At 44.9% G+C, this 24,341-nt stretch overlaps 1 protein-coding gene across 1 annotated transcript; it reads left to right on the top strand.

Moving 5' to 3' along the window:
- The first annotated feature begins 6,028 nt into the window (after window positions 1-6,028).
- ZBED1 (zinc finger, BED-type containing 1) lies at window positions 6,029-9,883 on the top strand. Its single transcript, XM_008568083.1, has one exon. It carries the CDS (start codon window positions 6,046-6,048, stop codon window positions 8,167-8,169), a length of 2,124 nt encoding a protein of 707 aa, XP_008566305.1. The 5' UTR covers window positions 6,029-6,045; the 3' UTR covers window positions 8,170-9,883.
- Window positions 9,884-24,341: the final 14,458 nt, after the last annotated feature.

The raw sequence follows: 24,341 nt of genomic DNA, 5'->3' as shown, positions 1-24,341 counted from the left end.
CGCCGACCTCGGGGGTCTGTGCCCGCCGCCGGGGGTCCGGCCGTGACCGCGCGCCCAGCCTCGCGCACCCCCGGCCCCGGGAGGGGAGGACGGGGCGTCCGGGACACCGCGGTCCCCAAGCCAGGGTAAGCTAGGAGGGACCCCGCCTGGAAGGGACAGGCCTGGCGCCGCAGCGGGCCCCTGAGACTTGCGTCTGCGGGCACTGGGGAGCCAAGGAAGCCCTGGAGGGAGGGCACTTCCGTGAGGTGGCGACAGTGTCGCTCTGACCTTTACATCCCCCGAGTCACGGATCTCAGACCTAATGGTGTCACTCGCTGAGCAAGTCCCCGAGGACCGTCCGCGTGCGTTAGGGATGCGGACTGGATGTCTTTTCACATTTGCACAACTTCAGACTGAGAAACCTGTCAGCGTTTCCCTCAGAACTGCTTTAAAGCAAATGACGATAAAACTCTCAGGGTAAGTCAGGCTTCATTTTTAAGTTAAAAATAACTATTCTCCAAAGTATTTGGAGGAAACCGTGGCCTTGTTTTACTTTGTAGCAAAGCTCTCTCTTAATGTCCAGCCCAGCAAGACAGCTGCAGTCCCTGCCTCTGCTGTCTCACTGTGTGACAGCAACTCAGGTATCCTCTGCAAAGCTCCACGGTACACGCCGAGGGACGGGGGGTGAACCAGGACACTAGCACGTGTGCATAATTATGTAAATGCTTTGTACCTTCTGTATCCCCACACTGGACGGGCCCCTGGGGGTCCCTCCGGGCCGCACTTTGAGAACTGCAGGCTCTGCACGAATCCATGTTTTTAAATGAGCTTCACCCTCTCAAACCTGTACCCGGGGAATAGAATCTTTAACTTTTATGGGAGCTAAGCTTTCAGTTTTCTGGTCAACTGGATTTTAGTATTTTTAACCTATGTAGAGTCATTAGAACCAAAGAGAAGGGGACTAAGGAACATTTGTACCCTGGAGTTAGGGGGTGGGACAGGAACATGCTCCTGTTAAACCAGGAGTCACTTGCAGAGGGAACTGTGTAAACCCACTGGAACCATCCGAGAGTCTTGTAGCTTTTGTTTCTCTGCAATTTTGCTTTCTGACAAAGCTCCTTCTCAAGCAAGTGCTTTTCTTAAGGCGCTCACAGTAGGGGTGGAATTAAACCAAGAATCGAATTTGCACGTGGCAGGGCAACTGCAGCAACAGAATGCTTGTCTTGGAAACGTGCTGGTTCCACCTGGGAAATGACTGCTGGATTGTTATGTCCACTTGCGGATTTTCTAAAACATGGTGTTAAAACACAAGCTACAGATGAAGCCATGTGGATCGGTACCCATGGGTCCAAGGAGAATCCCTTTCTACAAAGATTAGCTTGGTTGCCTTGACCCAGTTATGCCACTGTCTATGTGTGGATTAGAAATAGTTTTAGGGATTGGTGGAGGAATATTATCTCTTAACATCTGTCTGCTGCTGGTGGGCAGGTGGCTAAACGGCCCCTACCTTTTAACCCCTTTTTGGTTTGCTTTTAACTTGTAGGATTTAACCTTGGATGAGGAAACATTGAACTTTGTCCTGGGCATTGAGCTAAACAATAACCAAGATTCGAAGCAACTGGGGTTTTTTCTTAGAACTGCAGAATCCACTGTGCTCTTCAAAATTTTAAAAAGGAGAACACACATGGTATGCATTATGCATCATTTGACTTAGAATGTACGAAAAGAAGGAAGTCTTAAAGTAAGCTCTTCCTAAATGTTTTCTTCAAATTCATGATGTGGAAATGATAATTACAGATGAATGATACGTGTGGGTCATGCCTTTCCGGAGACCGTTTATAAGCAAATTAGGAATTCCTCTAAGAGAGTCTGTGTCCACAATCTTCATGCTCTTAAGGCTGCATTCAATTGGCCTGGACAGGAAGGTGTGTCGGTTGGTCAGATTTTTAAATACAGGATTTAATTAGTACATTTAGTATCCTAATGTGACATTAAAACTCAAACACTGATGTGGTCTGAAACCTGTTGAAAATGATGATATTATTGCACATGGTACGCAGGTATTGATATTCAACGCTGTACCCCACAAATACATATAGCCAATTATTTCTCAATTAAAAAAAAAAACCAAACACCTGAAATGCAAAAAAAGAAAAAAAAAAAAAACGACCATATTATGTGAAGAGTCTCTATCTTCTATTATTAATAATGGGATCATCAGTTAGAAATTAAATTTTCTCTGCTGCCTCAATTGGTTTTGAAAAGGAACAAAAATTGATGACAACTGTTATATAGAGCCCAGTTCAAATATTGCATGGAATTTTAATTCTGTTGGAAACACGAGGCTGGCTTTCTGGTATGGAAAATGGACTCGTAAATGCTGTGCCACAGAAGTGAATATTTACCAAAAAACAATGTCAGTCAGCCCTAGTTTTTCAACTATAGGGTTTAAAAAATACTTAGTAAAAGATTTAATCTGTGTTGGTTTTGTGAATAGTGAACGGTGCCTGCAGGCATCATATAGAAGCAAAACCAGCTGTTTTTAAACTTCTTGACTATAAAGTCCCGTCAGTCTTAAAAAATGAGGAGTCAAAAGAGCTTTCGTTTATGTGGGTTATACCAGTCAATAGTTTACCCTATTAGAAGTTAAAGCAGAATTTAAAGCATATTTAATAATTTATTTGAAAGTAAATATTTAAAAGTTTATTTACAAGTAACAAGCCAATTATATATTACTATCAAAAGCATGTATATGAGGGTACTTCAAAAAGTTCATTGAAAAAAATAGAACTAAAAGATAAGAGGAATCTTTCTATGAAATTTTTGCAGACCCCTCATGTGTATGTATATTTTATGTTCAATTGACAAGTAATACTTATATATATTTATGGGGTACAGTGTGATGTTTTGATATAAATTTGTATACACTGTGGAATAATTAAGCTAATATCCATCACCTCACGTATTTATCATTTGCGTGTGTGTGTGTGTGTGTGTGTGTGTGTGGTGAGAATATTTAAAATCTACTCTTAGCAATTTTGAAATATGCAACAAATTATTATTACCTTTATTTACCACACTTTAGTGCAATAGATTATTAACACTTATTCCTCCTTTCTGATTGAAACTTTGTACCCTTTGACCATATATAGTTTTTAAGCAACAAGAAACTAATACATTGTCCAGAACAACAAAATATTAGGGATAAGAGAAACCTTGCTAATTTAGGGTTTCGTCAGCCTCATTAGCAATCGGCTGAATGGGCGGCAGGTGCATTTGCTGGTCTGCTTCTGCATTCTTGCCTCTTACGATATATTGTTTTGATCAAATGGTTTGGAAAATCCAGCAGCCTCTCTCACAGGTGTGAAATTGGAAAAGGCAAGGCCTTGCAGGACCCCACTTGGGAGGGTCTTGGGGGATTGTTCCCAGGGGGTGCTAGGACCCTCTTTAAGAATGGTTTAGTGAGAGGCTACTGGGAAGAAACTTTCATTCACAACCCCTCACAGAAGCCAGCCCTGGACTGAATTGTGCAGACATAGGGCAGCAGCTCCACTGGCTGCAGTTCAGTGGGCTCCTGGGGGCCCCTAGATGCCGACAAAAGGTGGGATGCTGAGGAGGAAGCTCCTGCTTACAGGAGGAGGCGTCTCCACAAAGGTGTCACTTTGTTAGGGATTTCGGGATTGCTGCTTTGAGTACAAAATGTTGCTGCAGGTTCCAGACCTCTTTCAACCAAAAGTAATAATAATGATACTAATGATAATAGAATATAAGTTTGCTCCAGGTACCAGCACCTCTTTCAAACAAATAATAATAATAGAATATGAAAGTTTGCTCCAGATTCCTTTTTCAGCCTAATGATGATGATGATGATGATGATGATAATAATCATAATCATAATCATAATCATAATCATAATAATTGAATATGTTTGCTCCAGGTTCCAGAACCTCTTTCAGCCAAATAATAGTAATAATAATATATAAAAGTTCGCTGTACGTTCCAGAACCTCTTTTAGCCAAATAATGACGGTGATGACAGAGGTGTAGCAGGAAGATCTGACGGAGCCGTGTTGTGTTGTTGTTCAGGTAGGACCTGAAGGCTCCTATTCTGAAGCAAGGATGAGGCCTCCTGGGGTTCTTTTCAGTTTCCCTTGACTGTGTTTTCCACGTCCAGGTGCCTCGCCCTAACTCGGCTGCAGAAGGTGCAGCTTTGAGGTTTTCCCTCTTTCTGGAAGTCCCCACTGTTTTGGTCTCTCCCCACCTGAGCTGTTGAGGTTCATTCTCTCAGCCCCGGCCTTTGAATAAAGCAGGGCTCTGGGGTCTGTCACAGGAACCTCATTTGTCTGCCGAACCTTGGGGAAGCAGCTCCACAGCACTACAGGAATGCTGGATTAATTCAGCACATTGTGGTGTCTCCCTAAAAAAGCCACAGGCTGGCACCTTTTACAGAAAACAAGCATTGCAGGGTGTAACTGTTTCTGAGGATGTGAGGGGATTCTAAGACCTCCATCCATCACTGGGGGTGACATTAACACTCATAATACACTTTATAGTTTCACTCCTTGTATGAGTTTCCGGAGCTGCTGTTATAAATTAACACAGAACCAGCAGCTTAAAACAGCAGAAATGTATTCTCTCATAGTTATGGACACTAGAAGTCTGAGGTCCAGGTGTGGCAGGGCCGTGCTCCCTCCAGAGGCTCCAGGGGAGGGTCCTTCCTGCCTCTTCCAGCTCCTGGTGGCTCCAGGTGTCCCTGGGCTTGTGGCCACATCACTCCAGTCTCTGCCTCTGTCTTCATGTGCTTTCTCTTCTGTGTCTGTGTCTCCTCTTCTGTCTCTTATAAGGACACTGTCAATGGATTTAGGGCCCACCCCAATTCAGGACAGGCTCAGCTCAAGGTTTTTAACTAAAGATATCTGCAAAGACCCTATTTGCAAATGAATTCCCATTCCCAGGTACCTGGTGCACACATGTTTTTTTGGGTAAGGGCGTGATTGGACCCACTATAGTCATTATTGAGATTTGCCCAACTTGGCTCTGAACATATTCTTGAGACTCAGAAATGCCTGGATGGTGCAGTTTGTGATCTAACCTCTTGCATGCTGTAAGGGGATGGAAATCTTACAGTTGTACCTAGCACCTTTAAGAAAATGCACCTGCCCTTTTAAGTATCCTGGTTACAGAGGTGGCCCCTGAATGGCAGCTGGAAGGGACCGAATTTGTGGGCATTCAGGGAGGTGGTTTCTAGGTCACTAAAACCTTTAAGCCGAGTGTTTGTGCAGGTGCATTTCTACCCACAGGTAGAAGACTGCCTACAGTGGGCATTTTGAGAGGTTTCAGGGACCGAGGAACCCATGGATACTCAAACATGGTTACAGATCATAGATGTACTGGTGCTAAAATTAGAGCGGATGACATTTGATATAGCTTTAATCTTAAAGCATAAATTTTGAAAAATCAGAGTTCATGCCTCTTAGCTAAGTTAAAGACTGCGGTAACCACACCGAGATCCCGTTTTTTACTTCTTCGATGCATTTAACCAGCCTCCAGGTGCGTTGACAACAAGTCCTTGCACACAGCAAGCTATAAGGGGGGCGGGGGGCTGTGAACTGTGATGGTGGTCCACCTTAGTGCTTGCAGGACCATTCTATGCACGCAGCTTCCCCCAAAATGACCCACCCAACTCACCCATCCACTGGATGCTTGGCAAACAGCAGACGGTGACCAGCTGCAATGTGGAACGAGCTGTAAGGGACACCCCTTCAAAATCGCCACAGTTAAAAACAAAAATGTGTATTTTCCTCGATGCATTGGAATCGCTGCGTAGGACTAACCTGGAAGAGAGAGTGCGCTCTGTGTCAGACTCTCCCCTCTGCTTTGCAAAAGCGACACCCAGAGAAGGTCGGTCCCTCGGGTCGCAATGCCCTTTGATGGCAAGTGGAGCCACGTGGGCGTGTGCCCTCTCGCTTGCTCGCACCGCGTGGCGGGGCTCCCCTGCGCACCTGGCTCCCTTCTCACGCTCTGTTTGTCTCGCTGCTTCTTAGCAGGTCCCCACGCATGAGTGGACATGGAGCAGGCAGGCCCTGGCAGAGGAGCAATGGAGAACAAAGGCCTGGAAAGCTCCCAGACAGACCTGAAGTTAGTGGCCCACCCCCGCGCCAAGAGCAAGGTGTGGAAATACTTCGGCTTCGACACCAACGCAGAAGGATGCATCTTGCAGTGGAAAAAAATCTACTGTCGCATCTGCATGGCCCAGATCGCCTACTCTGGAAATACCTCCAACCTCTCCTACCACCTGGAGAAGAATCACCCCGAGGAATTCTGCGAGTTCGTCAAGAGCAACACCGAGCAGATGCGGGAAGCCTTCGCCACCGCCTTCTCCAAACTGAAGCCCGAGTCGTCCCAGCAGCAGGGGGCGCAGGACTCGATCACGGTGAAGGTGGGCCACGGAGGTGGCTTCGAGAGCAAGAGGCAGCAGGAGCTGACGGCTGCCGTCCTCGGCCTCATCTGCGAGGGGCTGTACCCGGCCTCCATCGTGGATGAGCCCACCTTCAAGGTGCTGCTGAAGACGGCCGACCCCAGGTACGAGCTCCCGAGCAGGAAGTACATCTCCACCAAGGCCATCCCTGAGAAATACGGAGCACTCCGGGAGGTGGTCCTGAAGGAGCTGGCCGATGCCTCGTGGTGTGGCATCTCCACGGACATGTGGAGGAGCGAGAACCAGAACCGGGCCTATGTGACCCTGTCCGTCCACTTCCTGGGTGTCAGCTCCCCCAACTGCCTGTTTGTGGGCTCCAGGTGCCTGAAGACATTCGAGGTGCCCGAGGAGAACACGGCGGAAACCATCACGCGGGTGCTGTATGAGGTCTTCATCGAATGGGGCATCAGTGCCAAGGTCTTTGGGGCCACCACCGACTACGGCAAGGACATTGTGAAGGCGTGCTCCTTGCTGGACATTGCCGTTCAGATGCCTTGCCTGGGACAGACCTTCAACGCTGGCATCCAGCAGGCCTTCCAGCTGCCCAAGCTGGGCGGGCTGCTTGCCCGGTGCCGCAAGCTGGTGGAATACTTCCAGCAGTCCACGGTGGCCATGTACATGTTGTATGAGAAACAGAAACAGCAGAACATGGCCCACTGCATGCTGGTGAGCAACCGCGTGTCCTGGTGGGGTAGCACGCTGGCCATGCTGCAGAGGCTCAAGGAGCAACAGTTTGTCATCGCTGGCGTCCTGGTGGAAGACAGCAACAACCATCACCTGATGCTGGAGGCCACCGAGTGGACCACCATCGAGGGGCTGGTGGACCTCCTGCAGCCCTTCAAGCAAGTGGCCGAGATGTTGTCCGCCTCCAAACACCCCACCATCAGCATGGTCAAGCCGCTTCTGCACATGCTGGTCAACACCACGCTCAACATCAAAGAGACCGACTCTAAGGAGATCAGCATGGCCAAAGAGGTCATCGCAAAGGAGCTCTCCAAGACCTACCAGGAGACGCCCGAGATCGACATGTTTCTGAACGTGGCCACCTTCCTGGACCCCCGCTACAAGAGGCTGCCCTTCCTGTCGGCCTTCGAGCGGCAGCAAGTAGAGAACCGCGTGGTGGAAGAAGCCAAAGGCCTCTTGGACAAGGTCAAGGATGGCAACTACAGAGCGGCCGAGGACAAGATGTACCCTTTGCCCGAAGAACCCCCCGTCAAAAAGCTTGTGCGGACGTCCACGCCTCCTCCCACCAGCGTGATCAATAACATGCTGGCTGAGATCTTCTGCCAGACGGGTGGCGTGGAAGACCAGGAGGAGTGGCACGCCCAGGTGGTGGAGGAACTGAGCAACTTCAAGTCCCAGAAGGTTCTGGGCCTCAACGAAGACCCCCTCAAGTGGTGGTCCGACCGCCTGGCACTGTTCCCCGTGCTGCCCAAGGTCCTGCAGAAGTACTGGTGCGTGACGGCCACCCGCATCTTCCCCGAGCGTCTCTTCGGCTCCTCGGCCAACGTGGTGAGCGCCAAGCGGAACCGGCTGGCCCCGGCACACGTGGACGAGCAGGTGTTTCTCTACGAGAACGCGCGGAGCGGGGCGGAGGCCGAGCCGGAGGATGAGGACGAGGGGGATTGGGGACTGGACCAGGAGCAGATGTTCCCTTTGGGCGATGGTGTCAACAGTGGCTTCTTCAGTATCAGGGATGGTGGCTTCCTGTAGGAGAAGGCGTCTTGTCTCAGGAGTGGCTGGGGACTTGGATGCTTTGCTGTAAATATGGATCTGGCCCGCGTGGTTTTGCACCTCAAAGACCATTTGTTGGTCTTTGAAAAACCAAGAGGGAAAAAAGAAAGAGATGGGACTTTGGTGGCCCGAATCGAGCAAAATGATTATTTTTCTTTGAGAATTGACCTTCCCTCCTCTGTCCCCTCATGCTCCAGAAAGGGAAAGAAACTCCCTCGATGAGCTCTGTGTGTAGGGCCCGCCTGGAAATTGCAAATACTAAACTCCCCAAGAGAAGTGGAGCTGGAAGGATGTCTTGCTTCACAGATGCAACCTGCCAGTCAATTTACATTCTCCCCGGGAGGGTTTTGAATCAATCCAAGAAAATTCCAGGCAGAAGAGAAATAGCCTTTCCCAAGGGCCATCCCTGTGACTTGAGTGATCGGAGGGTGAAAGGAATTCATGTTTACATTTTAACTTAAGCAGGAACCTGGACTCTGGGAAACTTGGAAGAGATTCTTTAGCCGAAATGCCCTTCTCCAAAAGAGACAAGTTTTAGGTTTGGTGAAAAGTGTTAAAAATGAGCATAAAACGTAGGCACTTATAAAAAAGCAAAAAAAAGGTGTTGAATGCATTCTATTTTCGAGGATGTTGGAGGCAATGAGTCTCCTTTCTCCTGCTTGCCAAAATTCACTTTGTAGATGCAGTTCCAAGCTGAGGAGCTCACAGGTCCTGAGGTTTCTTTTGTGTCTGATGCCTGAATGGTCCAGTTTTCCCGAGAATCATTTTTCTTGAGATGAGAGTAAGTCCCCCTTTTTTGGAGACGTGTTTTTTTAAACCTGCCAGGGCCAGCTTCTTCCCATACATAGAGGTTTTTAGATTTGATGACGGAACGGACTCTTGAATTCTCTTTTAAACTCAATACCATGTGGGCAATTAAAAAAAAAAAATTACCAGGGGATAGTTTTACCTTGGGAGGGGAGGGTCACTGATGGCTTTATGACGATTCAGGGAAAAAAGAAGATGCTTTCCAGCAGGTGAAACTACTTTTTTTTTTACCTAGGGAAAAATGATTGCACTGACTGCCTTTCTCCAAGAGGCTGACGTGGGAGGGTTCTGTGCGGCTTAGAAATAACCCATTTCAGCGATTGGCAGTATTCTGCTGGGACCCCAGCATGCCATCAGATTGCAGAGATTTAAGGAGGAAACACCCACGTTTTAATAGCTGTCGATGCCCCCTGCCTGTGAGCCGCACAGAACTTTATCTTTTTGTCCCCAGCCCTGTACGTTTTTAGAAAACAAAGTGTGGAAGAAATCCGCTTAACCCATTCTTTCTTTTTTAAGGAGAATAGTTCCTCCCCTGGTTCCAGACCCTCAGATCTGAGTGTTCTCAGAAGGACAGCGGGAGGCTAGGGCAGGGGTGAGTGGGGCAGGTTTGGGGAATTGCCCCCTTTGCTCTGTGGCTGGGTGCAGCAGATGCCTCTTTGAGCTCTATTTTGTAGCATTGCAAATGGTCCCTTCACGTTTCCTGAAACCGTTTGCTTTTTGTAACCTTTGTGAAAATGGGTTTTGCTCCAGTAACCTGCTTCTCTGTGTCTAATTTGTTTTTTTTTTTTTAAGTCATTGTTGCCAGTCCTCTTTGCATATTCTGTTTTCCTTATTTAATGCTTTACAATTTGACTCTTGTTCAATAAACCAGAGAAATAGCTCATAATTTATTTGTCTGTGGCGTGTCCATTTCGATCGCTCCTTTATTTATGTAAATGCTCCGAAAACGAGAGAGGTGTTTTGGTGGCGGGGTTTGAAGAGAACTCTCGCAGGCCACCAAAGGAAATTCTGTGCTCGGTTCTTGGGTCATTGGGTGCTCAACTTATGATGTACTTTTGTATTTTTTTTTTTTTTTTTTGCATTAAAGTAAGTGGATAAAGCCATCAGCTGCTGGCATGTTCTCTGGGAACAGGGCTGTTCACCATTTTCTTCATGGGATTATTTCTGCTTTGGACGTAGAGGGATGAGCCTGGACAGTTCGTGACAATTTCAGTGCTTTGCCCATTCCCTCCGGTTCCTTCATCTCTCCTCCCTTTCTGTCTCCTTTATTTCCCCTCTTTCTTTTTTTTTTTTCCTTTCCTCTTTTTTCCTCATTTTCCTTCCCCCCCCCTCCCCCCGTCCATCCCCCACTCCTTCCTTCCAAAAGCAAATAAGGAACCATCAGTGCCAATTTTCACTTTCTGCCTTTTGGGGACTGCCTGTTCTTGGGGCGTGCTTAATTTTCTGCACACACACCTATTGAATTTACCTGGGCCAATTTTCCATCGTGATAACCAAGCAGTTCCTTGGGGGTTTTCATTGAAGTGGAAGATGTTAACACTTGTTTTGTTTTTTTGCTTTTTTTTTTTTTTGGATTCCGGAGCATTACAGCCATTGAGAATTTCTCACAAAGAGACGTTTCCCTAATTGTGACATAGTTCTCTTATCTCCTTCTGCAGGGCACTCTGTTTCCTCAAAATTGTTTTGTTTTGGTTTTCTGCCTCCGCAGATGTGCCTCATTTTAACTATTTTAACTGAAGGGCCTGAGGAAGAAGGCTGAGGAAATAGCTTGAGGGAGAATGCTGCCGTTTTAAATAATGTATTTGGGAAAGGGGCAGGTGGCAGATAGGAGATTGTTGCGGTGTTTCTCAGGGATGCTGGCCACTTGCAAAGTCTGATTTGCTTGTGCAGAAGTGGGGGAAAAAGCAGAGAATGGAGGCTGAGTCTGACCTTTGCAAGCGGCTGTCCCTGGGAATCCTGGCCGGCAGCTCCCTGTGCAAATGCTCTGCCGTGAGTGCAGTCATTTCAGGTTCGCATCGACAGTGAATACTATTCACAGACCCCATACCTCCTCTGAGGGATGTAGGTTCTATTTCTTTCTGTGGCTCACCCAGGAGCTCTATTAGATCACGTAAAAACCCATGACACCTGCGCCTTGTTAACAACGTGACTTTTCATGTGACCTTCAGCAAACACCCAGAACAGCAGCGTTCGGCTTATTACTTGTAAGTGTTGTCTTATTCCATGGTTTCCTTTCTGAGCTCCTTTTGGGAGGCTTTCAGGGTTCAGTGCTTTGGGGAGATGAGACTCGATCCCAGTCACTGCTTGCTGTGGTTTTGCACTGGAAGGGGATGCACGAGGGCTTCCAGCAGCCTTGGCAGGAGTCAGCCAACTTTGTTAGTCAGAGGTCAGAGAGTAAATATTATTGGTTTTGCAGACTATCCGCTCTCCGTCTCTGCTGTTGTGTCCCAGAAGCAGCCATATAACATCCTCACACGAATGAGTTCCAATAAAACTTTATGGACACCAAATTCCATTTGTGAATATCTTGTAATTTTTGTGCCACAAAATGTCATCGGTGTTTTGACTTTTTCCCCTGACCATTTAGAAATGCAGAAAAATATAAACAACATTCTTAGCTCATGGTTCTTATAAAAAATAAGGATAGACTGTCCGGTGTTTGTTGAAACTGGTTACTGGGAGGTTTTCTGCCATTTTTTTTTTTTTTTTTTCTTTCTAGAGTCACTGATCAGAATCAACTCTGCCATCTTGGTTTGAGAAAAAAGTGCCTGTGTGTCTAACACAGGGGTTATTTGTGTTTCCAGATGTAAGGCATGTGGAGTTCTTATACTGCAGTAATCCATGCTTATGTTTTCACAATATGGTCTGGGGGCTTTAGTGTCTTCTCAGAATTGCTTATAAAAAACTGGCCATCATTGAGCAAAAGTCGTCCTGACACTGATAGGACTTCAGTTGGGTTCCGTGATCCCTGATTTATCTGAGCTTCCAGGCTGTGCGTTTTCTGAAAACGTTATGTCCTGGGGACAGGGAAGCTTTTCTATTTTAATTTTCGGTAGCAATGCTGAAATGTCTTAGATGGCCAGCCCATCCGTGGGTACAGGTGTTTTGAGGCAGAACATATGTTTCCCTTTTTCAAACTTGGGCTCTGACTTGCTGGTGTCAGACACTGAGTTCTGGTGAGTTCTTAACCTTGTGGTCTTGGAGGTAACTCTTTTCTTCTTACTCTATTTGTGTTAAACTCTGAAAAAGCAGAAAACCCTGAGAGTGTTATCAAATAGTCAGTGATTGTAGGATTTCCAAAATTTAAATCACTTCCAGAACTGGAACCACAAGCTAAGAATGGTGTTTAAGGTTATATAGGTTTTTTTTTTTAAAAAAGTTTTAATTCTATTTTTTAACTTTATTATTTTTTAAGCTGAAGTTTTGTTCTGTTTTCATGGATCCATCATAATTGTGCATATTTATGGGGCACAATGTAAGGTATTCATACATGCATAGATTGTGTAATGATCAAATCAGGGTAATTAGTATATTTGTCACCTCACACAGTTATCATTTCTGTGTGGTGAGAACATTCAAAATTCTCTCTTCTAGCTATTTTGAAACATATGATACATGACTGTTGACGATAGCTGCTCTGCTGTGTAAACAGAATATGCCAGGGCTGTTTCCTCTTAACTGTAACTTACAACTGATTTTTAAGATTAATTAACTTTTTAAATTGATACATAATAATGGTACATATTTATGGGGCACAGTATGATAGGTCAGTACATGTATGTAATGAGTCATGGTCAAATCTGGGTAATTAGCAAGTCCATCAACTCAAACATTTATCACTTCTTTGTGTTGGGAACATTCAAAATCCTCCCTTCTAGCTGTTTGGAAATACATAATACATTGTCTTTAACTGTAGTTACCCATCAGCACTATTTGTTTTTATTCTAACTGGTTGGGAAACAAATCGAAGGAACAATTGCAGTTCACGACACAAAAATGATATGAAATTGCCATGTGAAACTCAGTGTCCCCTCAAGATGTCCCGTGTCTTCTGGCCAGGCTACTTTCTGAGGTCCTGAGAACCCATCCCACATTCCCTTTCACACCCACTCAGGAACGTGGACATGCCACGGGGTCTTTTAAATGAGATGCTGCTGATCTGAGCCGCCTCCCAGTCGGGGTCTGTCCTGCTGAGTAATAAAAAGGGGTAGAAAATTTCAGCACTCGGTGAGATAACCCCATACGGTCGTCTGGAGAGTTTATTTCCTTTGGTTCAGGGTGGAGTTTGGATGCATCTTGGGCACTTGGATGGAATTCTTTTCCTGGGGAACTTGCAGCTCCTTGGGTTGCAGTTGGGTGAACTGTGCTGCATTCAGAGAAGACAACGTTGAAGGTTCTGCAGCTGTCCTCGTGATGAGGACTTGTCTTTCACTCTGCCGGGAAGTGCAAGCCATTTAAAAATATATATTTTTAATTGACGTGTAATAATTGTATTACAGTTATAATAATTGTGTGTGATACAAGTGATGTTTGATATGTGTCTACATTGTGAGGTGGTTAAATCAGGCTAATTAACATATGCATCCCCTAACCCTACTAATTGTTCTTTTGTGCTGAGAACACTTACTCCTCAGCAATTTTCAAGTGTGTGATACATTGTGATTAATTGTAGATCTCTGGAACTATTCCTCCTGTCCCACTGAGACTTTGTGTCCTTTGCCCAACATCTCTCCATCCCCCCTCCTCCAGCCGCTGGTAATCACCATTCTCTCTGTTTCTATGAATTCCATTTATTTAGATTCCACATAGAAGTGAGATCATGTCCTGTTTGTCTTTCTGTACCTGGCTTATTTCACTTAATATAATGACCTCCAGGCTCATGCATGTTGTCACAAATGGCAGGATTTCCTCTCTTTTTTTCTGGCTGTATAGTACTCCATTGTGTGTATATATACCACATTTTCTTTATCCATTCATCTGTTGATGGGCGCATAGGTTGATTCAACGTCTTGACTATTGTGAATACAGCTGCAATGAACGTGGGAGTGCAGGTGTCTCTTCGAGATCCTGACTTCATTTCCTTCACATGTACACCTGGTAGTGGGATTCCCGGATCATGCAAGCCTTTCTTTGGGAAAGACCCATATCTGGGCCTTCCCTAGGTCTTATTCAGCTTCTATGTGGTAGCGGCCCCTTGGCCAGATTCTCCTGATCATTGTAGTCCATTTCTTCATGTTCCTCTAGAAGGGGCAGGATGACAGGAGAGAAACCCTGCAACTTGGCCTGCTCCACACCATGGCCCAAGCTGGCATGAGCTTGCATTGGCACCCCCCCCCATGGGCACCCTGCGTTCTTGGTCCACCTGGTTATGCCAGATAAACTTCTTTTTCTACCTGTTACAAATGAGTCACTGGTCTTATGTGCCGGGCTGGACATGGTCTCTATTACATCTCAGCCTCTTGTTTCTAGAGATACCCAATGGCAAAGTGACTCTACTGTCCACAGATGAGCCATTTCCCAGTGCTGGTGAGAACACTGTCTGCACCTTCATCCCAGCTGAGAACATCCCAGTAGAACAAACCATGGTGGAGATTTCCAGTTGATGCTGAGTCATGATCCTGTCTCACATGGTGGAAGGGGCAAGGTAGCTCTCTGGGGTCTCTTTTATAAGGACACTAATCACATTCATAAGGCTCCACCCTCATGACCTCATCACGTCCCAAAGGCCCCTCCTCCTAACACCATCACCTTGGGGTTTAGGTTTCAATGTAGGAATTTTGGAAATGACATACACATTTAGACTGTACCAAATAACATTTTTTAAAACAAATACAGTGGAAGTTAAGCTTTTTAGTTTGATAAATTTCCAAAGGATGGGTAAAGAAACTCTCTTTATTGTGGGGTGAAGGCCAGTGCTTTGAAACAGCTATGGGGTTTCTACTTTCATAGAGATCCAGGTAACTGCAAAATTGAAGCTGTTGTGTAGACAAGGCGAAGGCCCACATATTCTTTTTTGGATGTGTGTGATCTTTCTTTAAATTAATCTCCAAAATGTTTACAGTGAGCCCTTCAGCCCTGCATCTAACCAAGCACCTGTGGGATGCTGCTTCATGTATTTATGGGAAAGCATGAAGATAAGTATAGTGGATTGAATCATGTCCCCCCAAAACTCACTGAAGCTTGATTTGTGTCCACCAAGTATTACATATTAGAAATTTGGCCCCCACTGTGACTGTTAAAAGGGTGGGGAATACTATTATGGTAATTGAAAGGTGTGGCCTTGAAGAGGTGATTGGATTGTAGGACCCTGCAGTATTTAATGGATTAATAATGGTGGTCAGGGGCGTGGTTCTGAGGGCTTTAAAAGAAGAGGAGAGTCTGTCTGTCTTTCTCTGTTCTCTCTGCTTCCACCATCTTGCCATGTGAGACCCCTGGGTCACGGTCACCACCACCAGATGGACTTTGGACTTCCCAGCCTCAGAAACTGTAAGCAATAAATTTTGTTTTCTTTATAAATCACCCAGTTTCAAGTATTTTCTTATAAGCAAAAGAAACAGACTAATACAGTAAGAAATGCATATGTAGTTGTTGGACACCTGTAGAAACTGAACACATGCCATTAAATACAGTTCCATCTGGGACCCAGCTCTCCCCACCTGCTGGGTTTAATATTTCCACTTGACGTAAAGTAAGATTTAATGAATGACCTATAAACACTGCCTCTAACAGTTCTCTCAAATGGCTTCATCACTAAACTTTAAGACTAACCAGAAATCCTGTAGTGAAAATAAATGTTTGGGGAGAAAAGCCTTTGCTCTGAGACTCATATTTTACATAGTTTGTGTTTGAAGAATGTCGAATATTCAAATTCACAGGGTAATAAATTGTTGTATTTGTAACATCCAGGAGGTGGAAACATTTATCAATGAAATTTAGAAAACTGTTAAAAACACAAACACCGAAAGTCATGTGAGGGGCTGTGGAATGAGAGGATTGTAGATTTTGTTTGGAAAAAAGCCAGAGACAGTGATAGTAGCTTCTTTCTTTTCTGAAACTAGTCATTCTCAGTCTTGGGAAAAACTTGTCCAAAAAGCGTTGCTTCTGGGTAGACGTGTAACTGATACACTATTGCAAATTAGAAGGCAAAATTTGAGCCCAAAAGGCACACACACACGCTGCAATTACTTGACACATTGTCCTTGTTAAGAGCACCTGAGTTAAAGGGTCCACTTTTGGGGGACCATGTTCTGAGAACTAAAACAACTTGAACAATATGTAGGGAACATTTTTTGTTTTCAGGGTAATTTATTCGGCTTCCATATACCCAAACTCCTTCTATTTTGTTAGTGAGGTGAGATGTGACTGAACGTGGCATTTGGTGACAGACAGCATGTTGGAAGGAGCATTCCTTTAGGGCATGTTTCCTTTGATACGATCATTTTCTTTTGTCGGAATAATGGAACTCTGCAATCTCCACCAATATCTTTGACAAGGGAATCTTCCTGACAGGTTATACGTGGCAATTGGTGGCAAATGCTTTTCATGTCTGATATCTGAAGTTGCAGAACATGGTCTTGGCATTTCTGTTTCTGGGGATTTGTGGCTGGGATTTCCTGGCAACAAAGCGGTGTTTGGAGAATGGGTAGGGCTGGGAAGAGTCCTGGAAGAGTCTCATACCTAGTCCTGGAAACACCAGTATTGTTGCGTATGGGCCAGTGCTTTGACTAATAATTACGTCAATGGCCAGTGTGTTGCATACATGCTAAACTTTACTTGTGATTTCATGCCTGGGTGAAACAAATTATGTATGTACAATATAATGCAGTCATGTGCTGCATAACATTTCAGTTCAATGATGGATGGCACATACCAAGATTATAATGTATCTGAAAAATTCCTGTTGCCTAGTGATGCCATAGCCTTTGTAACACTGTAGCATGATTGCTTATTTTTTAAATAAATTTAGTGTAGCCTAAGTGTGCAGTGTCTATAAAGTCTACACTAATGCACACTAATGTCCTATATCTTCACATTCAGTTGCCACTCACTGACTCACCCATCCAGAGCAACGTCCAGTCCTGCAAGCTCCACTCATGGTAAATGCCCTATACAGGTGCACCATTTTTAATCTTTTATACCATCTTTTTATTGTATCTTTTCTATGTTTAGATATGCGGAGATACACAAATACTTACCATTGTGTAACAGTTGCCTACAGTATTTAGCACATCAACACCTGTACAGGTTTGTAGCTGAGGAGCATTACCATATAGGCTAGGTGTGTAGTAGGCTGTACCGTCTAGGTTTGTGTAACTTCACTGAACTCCACACCACATCGATGTGTGTAAAAGGATGAAATCACCTAATGATGCATTTCTCAGAATGTATCCCTGTTGTTAAGTGACGCCTGACTGTATATAACATAATTGTATATGATAATACATATTATATATGTGAATTCTATACTTTATGGTTAAGTTGAAGATGCACTGAGCAGCTTTTATTCTCTTTACCTGAAATTCAAATGAGTTGATTTTTTTTTTTTTAAAAGATGACTGGTAAGGGGATCTTAACCCTTGACTTGGTGTTGTCAGCACCACGCTCAGCCAGTGAGCGAACCGGCCATCCCTATATGGGATCCGAACCCGGGGCCCTGGTGCTATCAGCACTGCACTCTCCCGAGTGAGCCACAGGCTGGCCCGAGTTGATGTTTTTTCATGTCAATGAGTATAGCATATCATGAGTTTACACTTTTATCCACCCTATAAAACACACTAGAAGGAGCCATGGGATTCCTACAGTCCAACCTGCTCATTTCACAAGTGAAAGTCTAAGGAGTGGAGCTTTCACGTGACCTGTCCAGGAGATCTGGGGGTGTACCCCCCTAAACTCAGTGCCTGGTCTCCTGCGTCCGAGGCTGGTGTGGATTTGACCCCACTGTACACACTGGGTCATGATGTGCACAACACTCCCCTGGCGTAGGACAGGAAAAGTCAGTTGATCTCATGGATAATGTCAGCCCTTCTAAAATAGCAGCTATGTTAATTGTGTCTACGTACACGGTGTAAAAATAGCTTACACGTAGGGGGTGTTGTCTTGCCTGGTACACCTGAAACCATGGGAAGTTATGGGTTTGTTTTAAAGGAGCTGGGCATTTCAAGCAACCGTGGTACAACTGATTCTGGAATTGATATTACTTGCTTAAAAGCGTGTTTGTAACATAAAGTGGACAGTTCACATCTTGGGGGTTAATTCCTGGGAATTATTTGTGCCCGAGCCCACGCTTGGTGGTGGCATCCAGAATCTCCGTTAACATGCTGGAGAACACCCAGGGCTTATGCCCGAGTCACACCAGGGACTCGGGAGAGAGTATGTTGATGTCACTGGTGGGCTTCCCCACCATGTCTCATTACAGGACTGCTCTCCTGTGTATGTGCGGTGTTTTTTATCACACGTGTGCTTGTGTGCCGATGACATGAGCTTCACTGTCATTGCCCTGGCCCTGCTGGGGTTTGTCTTGACGACACCAGAAGGTTGAGGTCTTTCGTTAACATTCTTCTTTTTGTGGTCATTGGAAAGGTGGTCTGGTTTGGTGACTGGGTGGGGGAGGATCACTCCACACTCTTGAGGGACCCAGGAACACATTTTCTAGTCAGTTGATGAGGTTCAACTGCTCTCTGTGGCTACACAGAAAACAATGCCACCCCAAGGCTCCCCCGCACACCCTGTGGTGTTGTTCTCTGGCTGCTAGTGAGCTCCAACCAGCCAAGGGGTTATGGGGTTACTCCAGTCTCTGAGTGTCAGGACAGAGCTCAACTTGCTATGACATCCCAAATAAAAATGGCACTCCTGGTGGATCAAGATTGACTGGATGTGTGTGACCTGGGGCCCCTAGAATAGGCATCACTCTGGAGCTGGACTCCTGACCCTGCCCTGCCCTGCCTGTGTCTCTCGGTTTTTGGTTTGTTTTAAGATCACCTCTATGGTACAGGAGGGGAGATTTGGCCATTGCTCGTTTGCTGGAGGGATCCCCTGCCGGTGAACTGTTGATGCGTATGTTTGTTCTAAGATCACAAGGATGAGCCATCATCAGAGCCCTCATGCCACATTGTCGCTGGAGTCGGCATCTTGTCCACACTTCTCTGGCCCACCTGGCGTTCTCCCACCTGGGTCCCTGTCACTTCTGTGGCAGATCTCTGGGTTGGTTCTACATGTACATTAAACAACCAGGTCTCGCTTTTCCAGGAAAGCTGCCACACAAAGTGATTCCGGAGGTGGCCTTGTAGGGGTTGGCTTCTGTGTGGCCTTTTTCTTGGGATGGCCACTGGATGAGACAGTGGCTTTTCTCATGAAGGAATTCGCCAACTTAACCTGGGCCAGAGCGTTCAGGTGACAGGCATCGGCCCCTCCTGGAGGCTCCTTGAAGCGTGAAACACCTTATGCTTTGTTGTGGATATTATGTGTCAGCATGTCTGTGACATGTTACCCACGTATTAGCAAACAGTAGACTAGATGTTGCTGTGAAGGTATTTGTTAGTTGAGATGAACATTTACATGTCTAGACTTTGAGTCAAGCAGATTGTCCTCCATAATACGGATGGGCCTTTTCTAAGCAGTTCAGGGCCTTATGAGAAGAAAGGCTGACCTTCCCCAAGGAAGAGAGATTTCTGCTTCCCAATCATGTCATCCCTGGATCCGCAGCCTGCTGTTCTACCTACACATTCTGGACTCCCTGGCCTCTACACTCACCTGAGCCAATGCCTTAGAATCAATCTCCCCTGAGAGGTTCTGTTTTTCTGGAGAACCGTCTCTCCGCCAGACTTTATGTTCATAGATGACACCCCTAGAAAGCCAGCAGGAGACACACATCTAAGGACCACAGGACTTGGCTCACGTTTCTGTGGAGGCTGGTCAAGTCCACAATCCCCAGGATAGACCAGGAGGCTGCAGAGACAGGACAGAAATGCCTCCTGTTGTATTGTAGGTCAAGGGACCAAGCATCTCGCACTTGCCTGAAAGTCTTTGCTCATTGTCTCTCTCAAAGCTTTCTCTGGCTTCAGATTTTGCTTCTCGGAGGTCTTTGTTGGTGGATGTGATTATGGAGAATTTTGGAAAGCTCAGATGCACTTTGTGAATGGGCAGTCGTTTTTTTCCCCACTCTGTGAGTCTGTGCTCTTTGAGACTCTGGCACAAGCATTATTTTCCCCAAAGATGGCTGGGAGCTGTGCGTGTTCCAGAACTCGGGCGTTGATGGATAATTTCTGGGGTGCTCTGGCAGTGCCTGTCATCCTACGTGAAGCAGGCTGGTCTGTGCATTCTGGGTGGTAGCTACGGGTCCCATCTGCATTGTCCATGGTTCCTTCTTGCTGATTTTCATTCCTGAGCACCTGGGTCAGGGCACGCAGGTTACAGTCTCTCTCCTCTGTTGTCATGAGGTTCCCAAAGCTTGATGCCTAGGACAGGTGTAGGGGCCGAAGGAAAAACTTTCTCTTTGCCCGCTGAAGTTCACTGGAAAATCACTGACACACTCTGATCAATTTGAAGAAAAGGCATAACAAATGGTATCATTTTCACATGCTGGGAAGGGGGCGTTGCACGAGGGAAACACGGGAGAGTAATTTTCCCCAAGTCCCAGCAATTCAATAGGGTACAGAAGCTTATAAGAGAGAGGGCATGGGGGAGGTATAGGTTTTGAGAACAGTGGCCTGGGGCTGAGTTTCTCTGAGCTCTGGGGGAGGTGTCCCAGGTGAAAGAAGGAAGACAGAGGTTAAATTGGAGCAGAGAGTGTCTTGTGATGCAGATGAAAGTATCTCAGGTAAACCAGCCTGCCCTTAGAAAGAATTGCAGGGGAAGCCTGGCTGTTTGCATAGTTTTCTCTACAGATGTAAATTTCTTCACACACACACACACACACACACACACACACACACACACACACACACACACACAGCCTTTTAGCTAATAATTTGCTTTCTTACACAGGCTTCTCCCAGCGACATCAGGCAGGGTGCATTTTTCTCCATGAAACCAGCTGCCAAAGGGCAATGAGAGCCTATGCTACTGAGTTTGGTTCCCTGACCCTGAGGTCTTCTGCCTTCAGCCAGCATTAACCATCACCTCAGCCCAGCGTCTCCTAACAGACCCACCTCCTTGCTCCTGGGCTGATGAAGTGTCAACTAAAATGCACAGATTTGTGCCCAGATGACAGATCCTAAGTTTGGCTTTTAGGACTTTAAAAAAAAAATTGCCTGGGAGTATTCATGAAAAACCAAACAGAAGAAATGTAGCCATACAAATGACAAAGTATGAATGTGTTTTTCTTGTGTGGCTAAGATGGTTGGCAAAATTTGCTAGTAGATGCTGCTAAACTTGTTTTTTGTTTTCTGTATTATTTGGTTACTTTTAAGAATGGGCTAGTTAGAATAGAAATGCCGGTCCTGAAGACCTCCAGGGATCGCAACTGAATTAAAAAAGTTAACTGGAGAATGTGAAGTGTAAAGGACATACTGGGGCCCATTTTAATGAATTTTGGTATCTCTTGATTCTCATGCAATGTCATTTCTCAAATCATGCTTTTAGGACTAAGTAACTTTGCAGAATAGGATTTAAAGGTCTTTTTCGATACCTTCCTTTTCTGCCAGTCTTTTTTTAGGATTAATGCATTTGTTATGTGATGTATAAATCTACTAAGCCACATCTTCTGTTTCTACTCTCTTTCCCTCCCTGGCCTCTCTGGTCCAGTCCTTCTAGATCATTCTGTTATTGGAATGAATAACCATCAGGTCGCCTGATTATCCAATGGCACACGGGCTTGTGAAGTTTTGGAAGCGTGTGATCTGTGATTCATCTAAGTAGGTGGCTACTTACTGTTCCATTAGTTGGATTTTAAGCTAAATTATTGTGGTTTATTGACACAGGGGTTCTTCTTTAAGAACCTAAAATGGATTCCTGGGGACAATTGTGTTGGGTGTTTGGCTACTGGTCACCTTAAGTTCAGTCTCTTGAATTTGAGGACTCACACACACACACACACACACACACACACACACAGTCTAGACAATAATGGCACAGGGACAGTGAAATGAAGGCTTTGTGTAATTAGTTATTCATTTGTGAGATGAATACCAGAATCTCCAAATCTTTACCTCATCTCCCAATATCCATGATTACACAAGGTATCCCCCCATTTGAATAGTTTTATTGAGGAATAATTCACATACCTATATGTGCAGAGTTGTATAAGCAACACTGTTCTGTAATGTTAGACCGTTTTTATCGTTCCCAAAGGAAACCCTATATCCATTAGCTGTCAATCTCCATTCTTCTATACCCCCAGCATCTGGCAACCATGAATCCACTTTCTGTCTCTATGGATTTGCCTATTCTCGGTATTTTGTATAAATGAAACTAGGCAATTTATGGTCTGCTATGTTTTCACTTAGCGTGAGTGTGACGTGTTCAAGGTTCATCCGTGTTGCAGCAGGTGTCAGAGCCTCATTCCTTTTCATGGCTGAGTAATATTCCATGGTATGAATAGACCACATTTTGTTTATCCGTGCATCCATTGATAGACATTTAGATTGTTCCCACATTTTGGCTGCTGCGAACTACGCTGCTGTGAGCATTCATGTACAGATATTGGAGTGAATCTGTGTTTTCAATTCTTTTGGGTGAATACCCAGGAGTGGAATTGCTGGGTCCCATGGCAATGCTATGTTTGACCTTTTGAAGAACTACCAGAGTGTTTCCTGAAGGGACTGCACCACTTTACATTCCCACCAGCAGTGGTACGATGGTTCCAACTATTCCACATTATGTATCACACTTGTTATTGTTTACTTTTTTGATAATAGCCACCCTAGTGGGTGTGAAGTGGCATCCCCTTATCGTTTTGATCTGCACTCCCTAGTGGCTAATGCTGCTGTCCTTTCAGTGGCTTCGTTTAAGGAGTAATGTTGAGGTGTTATACCTACTTGTTATTTTCCATTGGAGTACACGAACAAACACTCTAATGAGAGAAGAAATGAATTTATGACCCACCTATGCTTTGAGAGAGAATTTAATGCAGCATACAGGAAGAAATTTGAAGCATAAATGTAAAGTCCAGAAAGCTCTTAGGGGAAAGAGGCGGTGGGGATACCTGTAGCCTGGATTTAGACAACCCCTGTACCTGGCATCCCTTTTAGCTCATGACTGTGTAGAAAACTCTCTGTGTCTGCAGCCCTCTGTATTTGATAAAAGAACCAAGCATGAAAATATCAACAGTTTGAAACGGAACCATAAAATACATGAATACTTTTCAGGACATCTATACCAGTCGTCAGAAGGCAATGGCTTTTCTTATTTTTCTTTCTTTTTTTTTTTTTTTGTAAAAAAGAAATATTATATGGCCTATACTTAGACTTTTTTATTAATTAAAGTTCTTAATTTGAGATCGTTGTAGATTCACATGCAGTTGTAAGAAATAATGTGAAAAGATCCCATGTCCACTTTGCCCAGTTTCCACCAAGCCTTTCGAAACTATGGTACCATGTCACAACCGGCATATCGACACTAACACAAGCCGTTGATCTTACTCAGATTCCCCCAGTCTTACCTGCATTCATTTGTGTTTGTGTATTTAGTGCTACACACGTTTATGGCGTGTGCAGGTGTGTGAATCCAGCCCACTGGTAACATACAGAGCGTTTCTGTCACCGCAGGGATCCTACCTGTTGTCCCTCTGCAACTGCACCCACCTCCTCCCCACCTCAACCCCTCACCCTCTCTTAACCCTTGGGAACCTGTTCTCTATTTCTATAATTTTTGTCATTTCAAGAATGTCATAGAAATGGAGTCATGCCGAGTGTAACCCTTTTGAAATTGCTTTTTATACTCAGTATAAGTTCCCTAGTGATTCATCCAAATTGCTTCAAGCAATAAGACTTTTCAAATAACACCTGCAAGAAGTCTTGTCTAAAGTGACGCAGAAGGTTATTCTATTATAAACAAGGTAGCGATGAACATTTTTGTGCGTGTGTCTTTGTATGTCTGTGGTAGTCTGTCTGCAGAATTAATTCTTGCAGGTGGAATTGCTGGGTTGAAGAGACTGTGCATGTAAACTTTGCACAGACATTTCCAATTTGCTTGCTAAGAAGATATGGTCTTTCTGGGAAAGTTTTAATGGAGAATATAAACATCTAATTTCTCTAAGACATATCAGATTGATAAAACTAGTAACTTGGGTTACTTTGTATTTCCTTATAGTAAGATCGAACATTGTTTCATAGGTTACATTTTATTTAATATCTATGAATTGCTGATTCATTTTTTGCCTGTTCCTATATCCCATGTGCTGTAATTTC

Source organism: Galeopterus variegatus, unplaced genomic scaffold (assembly GCF_000696425.1).
Source record: "Galeopterus variegatus unplaced genomic scaffold, G_variegatus-3.0.2 Scaffold21, whole genome shotgun sequence".
Classification (NCBI taxonomy): Eukaryota; Metazoa; Chordata; class Mammalia; order Dermoptera; family Cynocephalidae; genus Galeopterus; species Galeopterus variegatus.
The sequence above is the reverse complement of the archived record's forward strand: the minus strand, read 5'-3'. Positions and strand labels throughout refer to the sequence as shown.